Source organism: Daucus carota, chromosome 8 (assembly GCF_001625215.2).
Source record: "Daucus carota subsp. sativus chromosome 8, DH1 v3.0, whole genome shotgun sequence".
NCBI classification, from domain to species: domain Eukaryota; kingdom Viridiplantae; phylum Streptophyta; class Magnoliopsida; order Apiales; family Apiaceae; genus Daucus; species Daucus carota.
This window is the reverse complement of record NC_030388.2, coordinates 8,025,236-8,033,737: the sequence shown is the minus strand read 5'-3', so window position 1 is coordinate 8,033,737 and position 8,502 is coordinate 8,025,236. Positions and strand designations below refer to the sequence as shown.

Sequence of the window (8,502 nt, the reverse complement as noted above, 5' to 3'; positions counted from 1 at the left end):
GGGACGGAGGGAGTATATCATAGCGCTTATATAAAATATATAAAAGAACGATCATTATTTGAAAGAAAAAAAAAAAAGAAAAACATGAAAGAAGAGGTGAGTGGATGGATAAACGGCAAAGTTTACGTTAAAGCAGCAGACAGGCATGCCCCCACGCACCCACCACCGCCCTAGTGGAGTTATATAACACGTGCTTTGACTATTCATTTTTTTTTTCCCCTTCTTATTTCTGTTTTTTATATGCCCCACAATCGGCGTAATATCCCAACTATGCTTTTCCCAGCTGTGAGTTTACGTGGGTGTTTGTTTAAAACTTATAAGTCCAGCTTCTGGATTATAAGTTAGAAGCACTTATTCATACCGTTTGTGTAATAAGTCAAGAAGCACTTATAAAAAACTAAGAATGTTATCTTTTGTTTCAGAATTTCTACTTATTTTTCAAACACTTTAATCACTTATAAGTCTTATTTTGCGTCTAACTAATACTCCACTTATTTGTTTTAAGCAAGAAACACTTATTTTAAACTCACTCAAACGGCCCGTATTATGATTCTGTTCTTCTCTTGATTTCAGTGCTAATATTTTCGAATTAACCTTTTTTTTTATATTTGACGCTTGATTTTGGACCCATAATTTTAAGTGTTTTGAGGAGTAGTTAAAATATTATATTTTTTATTTTTTAAAATAATAATATATAATCAAATTTTAATTCACAAAAAAATCAATCAAAAATAATAATTTTTCCTATCTGGTCAACTCACCTAAAGATGTGTGTCAAAAGTCAAAATATCAAATAATAAAAAACATATGGAGTATCAGTGATTTTAATGTAATTCAAGATCTACTGTTTCTAGTCTTTTATGTAAGTGTTTTTTAATAATTTTTACATAATTTTAGAAGCTATTGTTTACATATTTAAAATTAGTATATTTATAAAAAATCTTGAAAATATTTTATTCAGAAAAAGAAATAAAAAGATTGATTTTTGTTGAATTAGAGCATCTCCAACGGCGTTGATTATAATTGTTGGCTAAATTGGATTTATAAGATATTATGTAAAATTTGCTGAACCTGTAAGACATTGTACTTCAATGGTATTGGCTATATTGGTTGGCTACAATTTAAAATAGTATGTTATTAATATTTTAGATTGTTAAAATAGAATATATCAGTTTAATATGGTAATAAATGATGTCTAATCTTCCTACAGATTTCTTACACACCTATAAAGGTTCGACAAATATAATCATTCATCGGAGGTTGACTAAAATTATATACAACATATTGATGTGGTTGGAGTGCGACTTTTTCAACATGTTGATTATATTTTTTATATTTGGTATGCCAATTGCCAACTCACCTTTTAGTTTTGTATGGTTGGAGATGCTCTTACCAAAACAACCGAAATTATGTGCATATAGTCAAGACTATCTTATTATTTCGATGTGTTTTAGAATATAAGATCAAGTCCAATAAGTTACCTATCTCATTACCTATTAATAATATAAAATAACGAATCTAATGAGTTTTAATTTAGAGAATCTATTTTTAGTGTCAACTCCAACAACAATTCCTATTTTTTTTCTCGGTTATTATTTTAATAATAATTTTAAGGGAAAGAAGGTGGAAGAGAAGGGTGAAGTTAAAAAAAATGAGGAAGATGAATGTTTTATTTATAAATATTGAATAGGTATTGACTACAAATTACATGTTTTAGGATGTGCTAGTGATTTACTAGGTTAGTGTTGGAGTAACATTTTATTGATATATTATCTAAATGTGATTTTAAGAGCACATTTAATATAGTCATGAGTGATCTTATTAGATTCGTATTTATGTGTACATTCAATGAAGTTTTTATATTTAATACTAGTAATAAGTTAACGATATTAATGATAAAAATTGTGTGTTGACAAGTGTGATAAATCCAAATAAAAAAAGTATTAAGAGACAAATAGAGTATCTATCATTCAAAAATAGATTAAGTAACAAATAAATGTAGTTTATTTATTTTCAACTCTTAAAATTACAAATTCTCCAATCTCAAAACTTGGTGCCCACTTATGTGCAAGTGCAACACAGACAAGACACGAAGCGTCTAAAATTAAACAAATAAAATAAACACACATTTCCACCACGTGGTTATTTAAAAGATAATGCCCACCTTACCTTCTCTGCCCTACCTTCTATATCTATATCTCTCTGTATCTCTACACCTCCTACTTTAATTTCTATCTCTACTTGATATTTTAAATTATTCTCCTACTGATTTAACCTCATGTCTAGCTCATCGGAGATTGTCGATTCCGGCAGGTCCTCCGGCCAGAAGACGCCGGAGAAGTCCAGCTTCTCGCAGACTTGTAGCCTCTTGAGCCAGTACTTGAAGGAGAAAGGCTCGCTCGGTGATCTCAGTCTCGGTATCGGCTTCGAATCTAACGGTTCGTACAGTTAAATCTCGATAAATAAATATCTGAATTCGAAATAAATTATCTCGATAAAGTAATATTTTTATTTATGCGTTATCGTAACAGAAATTAACAGAGATAGAGATAGCGTAATTTAATCTCGAACTATTTTGTTTGTTTGCATATGCGGATGTAGCGTATTTTTAATCTCGATAAATAATTAGTAAAGATTTGGCGTATGTGTATGTATTGAACATAGATCTGAACTTTAATTGTGTTTTTAATAGGAACAACTCCACCGACACCGGCGGCGGCGGCCGCCGCGACGATGAATTTGTTTCCGGTGACGGAGAAGCCAGTTCCGGGGATTCCGGCGAAACAGCTGCCGGAAAAGGCACAGATGACTATTTTCTACGGCGGTCAAGTTGTGGTGTTTAATGACCTGCCAGCTGAGAAAGCTAAGGAAATTATGATGTTAGCGAGCAAGGCTTGTTCGTCATTTACGCAGCCTGAAATTCCGGCTTCGCCTAAAGTTGTTGCTGCTAATAGTCTTGTGCAGACTCAGCGTCGTCAGCCAATTGTTTCCGGTAATTAACTGATCTTTTGTTTCGTTGAGCTTTCAATTTGTGAAGAAGAATTTATTAGCAATTAGCTAAATCTTTTGTTAGGTTGAGCTTTCAATTTGTGAAAAAGAATTAACTGTTATCTAGTTAGTAAGAACTTAAGTTTGGTTCAGCTATTGTTTGGTAATGAAGAATTATTTAGCTTGTAAACTCGTGTCTAGTTAGTAATAACAAGTCTTTTGTTTTGGTAGTTTAGTGAATTTAAGTTTAGTTGAGCTTTCAATATGAGTAGAAGAAGTAATTAGCTCTTTTTTGGTAAGTTAGTGTGATACGAGTAGGAAAATAAATTAACTCTTATCCGGTAGTGCTTTAAGTCCTCTCAAACTTTAAATATAACTAGAACAATTAGTTCTTGTCTAATTAAGGCCTGCTTGCTACGAGAAGTATTACTTACCGGTTAGCTCTTATCTAGAACTATGAAGCTCTATCTAGTGTTAAAATCTGGTTGAGATTTCGATTTTATGTAGTTTGTAATCTTATGTTTGCTAGGTGTCCGATTAAAAGTACTGAACTTGTATTAAACTCGAAAATCTTAGTATTGTGCTTTTTATATTACTGAATTACGAATATCGTAATGAAGTAACACCAGAAAGTACTTATATGGTGTTTTCTGATTTCGCAATCTCAGATCTACCAATTGCTAGAAAAGCTTCGCTTACACGTTTTCTTGAGAAGAGGAAGGACAGAATTACTGCCCGGGCTCCATATGCTTCATCAGAGACAAAGCCAGCTGAGAGCAAATCATGGCTGGGACTTGCTGCTGCTGATTCTCCGGTGAAACTCGAACAACAATGATTACTTGTATTTGCATTTAATAGTAAGAATTAACTCGGATTTATTCTGTTATGCTCTGGGGGTGTCATTTTGCTTCAGCATCTGGAAAAAAGAAACCTACAACCAGTAGATCTAATTATATTCTATGTTGCTATTGTCTCTGTAATTAATTGGGAAAAAATTCTATATTTTCCACATTAATCAAATTGTTGTGTGTATTATCTGCTTTGTATCCACTGGGTTCTGAAATCATAATCCGAGTTATGACACTTATGTTTTATTAGTTTCTCTGATACTTTCCATTGTTGCTGCTCTTAAATTAATCGATTGCGAAACTGTATATTATTTTTGCTATGTAGACACAATGAAGTAACATTCCAGCAAGACATGGATCTACTAAAGGGTTCTTCCTCTACTAGAAGTGGTCACCCTAATCCCCTTCTATGAGAGGTTGAGAGTTCAGGTATTGTCATTGCTCTATAGTCGGGTCGTAGACTTGTAGTTTAGGGGGAATACCCATGCAGGGTTTAAAAACGCCGGAGATGGTATATACAGTTTTAACATGGAAGGTAGTTGTGTACTTGTGTGCGCACAATAAAATCATCAGACATGTTCTGTATTAACTCTTGTGAGTTGTGTAGCTTGAAGATTTGGTTGAAGGCTGAGGTTTCCAGACTGAGGATGAGGTCTGGCTCTGTCTTTTTCAAGTCTACCGGTTTGTTTTTCTTGATGGATTTAATCAAATAATCAATATAAATAATAGTACACTTGTTAATAAAATATCGGCATGATTGTTGACAATATTAAGTAGTTGAATGATAATTTATTAACGTGTTCAAGGTAACGTGATGGAACGTAGTTTCCCTTGGATGAAGAGGATTTCTTTTTTTTTTTTAGTAGTTTTTGCAATTCACAAGTGAAATCATACCACCTTAACATTCCTCGATCCATCACTAGGCAAGATTCTTCGTGTGCTCATTGTTTTCTCCACGGAACTTGTTCAAACTTACCATCAACATCAACACGATCTTCACATAGAGCCCATTCTAACTCTGGAATCAAGTCCTCGTACTTGCTATGAGATTTGTAAATTTTGGTTCAAGCCATTTCGTAAACAGTTCGTTTATTAGTGCACCAGTTGCTGTATTACTATTTGCCTGAGATGTTCTTCTTTAGAATGTGATCTGAATCATGCAACCCTCCGATCTGAGGGGTGCAAATCCGGATAGAATTATGCAAAGATAGGATGAAGATGAACTTTGTTTCATGTATCCTCCAGTAAAAGGTCATCCATACGTTTTAAATTTCGAATGACACCTTGAGGATAGCATTGTCGCGTATGTGATCGCTTGATTTCATGTCGATTGCCTTGATCAAGGTCCATTTCCAAAGATGACGAGCTGCATCAACACAGCCTTATAATCGCCTTAACTAGGCTGAAGTTGAAGCGAGGAAGTTGTGGTCTTTACATAAGTGAATATAGATTGCCAAGTCTTCGTCTAAATTTTCAGGCTGCACTGTACTTGTGATAATAGTGATAAATAGAAATGCGGTGGAAACACCAAGAAAAATTGTATTGAAAAAAAAGGTTTGTTCTGCAAGAGTTCTAACTTAATCCTTGAGTATTTCAAGTAAATTTAACTTTGCTAAAGAAGTATCAAGTTCAACAGTTCAAATCAAACCCCTACTTTTGTTTGTTGTTGTTCACTACTAATCTGCTATCAATAAAAAGCGTAAGTAGAGAAGAAGGCAGGACAAAGAAGAAGAATAAATAAAAGAACATGAATGTGAGAAAAAGAAAAAAGAATAAAATATTGTTCATAAAAATGAATGTATTTTTTGCATAAAAAATTTCCTCCCTTCCAAATTTTTTTTCTGATTCCTTCCCTGCCAACAAGCAAAGCAAATGGACAACACAACCACAAGTCACTTGTTAAAACACTCACACTCTGAGTTTATACTATCTGTTTCATCTTACTTGGTTGAAATGGAAGAGCCAAAACACTTTAGCCACAAGCATCCCCTAATCCTCTCCCACAACTATCTAGCAGATGCACTCTGCTATGGCTGCGGTGAACCAATTACAATAAACATGTGTGTGTATCGCTGTAGCACTACTTATGCTCATTATTTTCTCCGCAAAAAAATGTTCGACCTGACCTCCAAATGTCCAACACGATTCTCACTTAGAACACATGTTGACACTCCGATCATTTGATTATCGTCAGTGTCATGTTTGTAAGAAATGGTGCATTAGTTGCTCTTTTATTATCCGCTTCAAATGTTTGTCGCCAGAGCTTCATCTTAATCATGCATCGCATAATCACACATTAACCTTGTTGCCTCTAAAATCTTCACATTTTTGCGGAGCTTGTGGCACCAAAAGTAGCAAAGACATTTCCTACTTGTGGTTATTCACTCCCTGAGGCCTACCAAAAATTCGGAGTGTCCTGCAGTTTGTGTCTTAGGAAGGTTCATCAGTTCCTTTGGCTTCATTCTTGTGCTGACTGCAGATATTTTGCACATGTCAAATGTTCTTTAGGGGCAACAGAGTATGTTCTTTTAATTTATCTCATGTTGAGCCTTTTCACGTCTTGGTTGTTTGCTTAGTTCCTATTTCACTTTCAAGTTTGATTCAGATAAGTTGAAGATTCAAACATATATATGCGGATGTGGGAGATGTTGAGGACCTGATTTGGTACATTTCCCGATATCTGATGATAAACCATTCTTACTGTACCAGTTGATCTTAAAGGTTGCAGAAAATTTCAGTGCTTCAACAGATGAGAAATCCATAAAAGCTGATAAGATCAGCCACTGCAGCAACGGTCATCTCCTCGTCCATGTTCATTTTACATTGATCTGGTGTCTGCTGCTTCTATTGCCTAGGAAGATCAAACATGAAGCTCATAAGCACAAACTTCAACAAGTTAATGAATATTCGTGCTGGTATCACTGGAATGTGTGTGGATGCAGTCCTTTTAGGAACAACTCGCATCTCTTCTTATCAAATTCATATAGGGTGTGCACGAAAAAGGGGTAGAATTATGCACATTTTGGATGAACATCAGCTTTATTTGATGTTTCCTCCTGTAAAAGGCCATCCACATGATTTCAGTTGCGAACGATACTCTGAGGATATAAATCCAATCATTTGGATTTATCTTTGTCACAAATGTGACACTTCATTCCATGCCGATAGTCTTAACCAAGGCCGATGGTCAAATATCAAGTTTGGGGCCATTGTTAAAGACGATACTCTGCATCACGGCCTCAAAATCACCCCAGCTGAACCGGAGTTCAAGTGTGGAAGCTGTGGCAAATAGAAACACAGTGAAAACACCAAAAATAAAGATCTCAAAATTGTTTGTTCTGCATTGTAGTTGTTTCTATTGTGTCACTGCAACTTGTTTCAGTTGTAATATGTTTGTGCTATGAATTCCATTGTTATTTATTTTTTATATTCGCAGCTCAGCTTGATAATTAAGTATTTTGTCAATACTTTGACCAGTATATAAAACCGTATGCTGGGTGCTTGTTAATCTGTTACTATTATTGAATTGATTTATATTAAATGATAACAAAAATATATAACACGGGCCTGCTTTGTCTTATATTCGAAACTCCTCTGCTCTTGTTCTTCTTTAAACCTTTTCCCCTTCATCCTCTCTCATTCATTTGTAATGACACAACAATCCGAGATTTGTGGCTCAAGTTTTCACGAAACCAAACCAAACGTATCTGGTATATCTGTCCGTCAAGTTGAGGTTTCGGTCCAAGACTTGGAATCCAACAAGGATGACAGTAACGATGATGATCACAAGCTTGATAGTCTCCGAGTTGTTGAGCAAGCCAACCCTGATTCAGGGAATCCACCGGACTCATTTTGGGTGGCAGAGGATGAAGAAGTTGATTGGTTCAACCACAATGCATTCATGCAACGTAAAGGCTCATTAAAGGTAATACTCTCAAGAAAGCTAGACCCTTCTTCACAAAGACCGGTTTCAGTGAACCAAAAGCCGAAAACATCGATCATCGGATTGCCTAACCACGCTATGACCGGTGGAGATGGCCGCAGGAATCAGAGACTTGGCAACAATGGGAAGTTGATGTTTAGGAGCCGGTCTGTCCCGGGAGAAAACCGGGTTGGTCATGGCTCTGAACCCGGTTCACCGCGTGTTTCTTGCATGGGGAAGGTCGGGTCTAGAAGAAATAAAAACGGCAAGTCCCGTTTCTGGGCGGTCTTGAAATCGGCTTTCGTGAACCGGAAGGAGGGAGAGCCGGTTCGGGTCGATGATTGAGGTGGTGGGCGGTCAGAGTCTATGAAATGGACAGAGTAACAGTCGGGTCGGGTTGTGTATATTCATTATCAACATGTAAGGTCCCACACTGTTCGTACATTGAGACATTTGATGGGACCCTCATGGATATGTCACTTGGTTTTACGTTAATAATTTTGAAAATTTTGGCATCCGATATTGAAAGTCTTGTATTCCAGTTTGGTCCATTTGTTTTTATGCTGAAATTGAGGTCGTCTTGTCCTCTTTGTATTGTTGCAAATAGTTGAATACTTCTTGATTGGATTGATAACTTATTTTAATCTATGCTATACACTTTATTATATTAACACACATAAGTGTGGTATTTAAAATATATGATATTAAATTCATTCTATTGACAAAAAATATGACTTTGACTTA

General features: G+C 35.4%; 2 protein-coding genes across 2 annotated transcripts; both read left to right on the top strand.

Moving 5' to 3' along the window:
- The first annotated feature begins 2,131 nt into the window (after window positions 1-2,131).
- Window positions 2,132-4,071, top strand: LOC108197070 (protein TIFY 10A). Its single transcript, XM_017364558.2, has 3 exons — window positions 2,132-2,438; window positions 2,693-2,992; window positions 3,657-4,071. The coding sequence occupies exons 1-3, from the start codon at window positions 2,279-2,281 to the stop codon at window positions 3,821-3,823; spliced, it is 627 nt and encodes a 208-aa protein (XP_017220047.1). The 5' UTR covers window positions 2,132-2,278; the 3' UTR covers window positions 3,824-4,071.
- A 3,414-nt stretch (window positions 4,072-7,485) lies between these two features.
- LOC108198099 (uncharacterized) lies at window positions 7,486-8,103 on the top strand. The gene has a single exon (XM_017365873.1). It carries the CDS (start codon window positions 7,486-7,488, stop codon window positions 8,101-8,103), a length of 618 nt encoding a protein of 205 aa, XP_017221362.1.
- The last annotated feature ends 399 nt before the right edge of the window (window positions 8,104-8,502 follow it).

Excerpts from the sequence above, each read along its gene's own strand:
- LOC108197070 (XM_017364558.2), top strand. The coding sequence starts at position 2,279 with ATGTCTAGCTCATCGGAGATTGTCGATTCCGGCAGGTCCTCCGGCCAG. Across the intron at positions 2,439-2,692 it reads TATCGGCTTCGAATCTAACG|GAACAACTCCACCGACACCG; the intron begins GTTCGTACAGTT and ends TGTTTTTAATAG. Across the intron at positions 2,993-3,656 it reads TCGTCAGCCAATTGTTTCCG|ATCTACCAATTGCTAGAAAA; the intron begins GTAATTAACTGA and ends TCGCAATCTCAG.
- LOC108198099 (XM_017365873.1), top strand. The coding sequence starts at position 7,486 with ATGACACAACAATCCGAGATTTGTGGCTCAAGTTTTCACGAAACCAAA.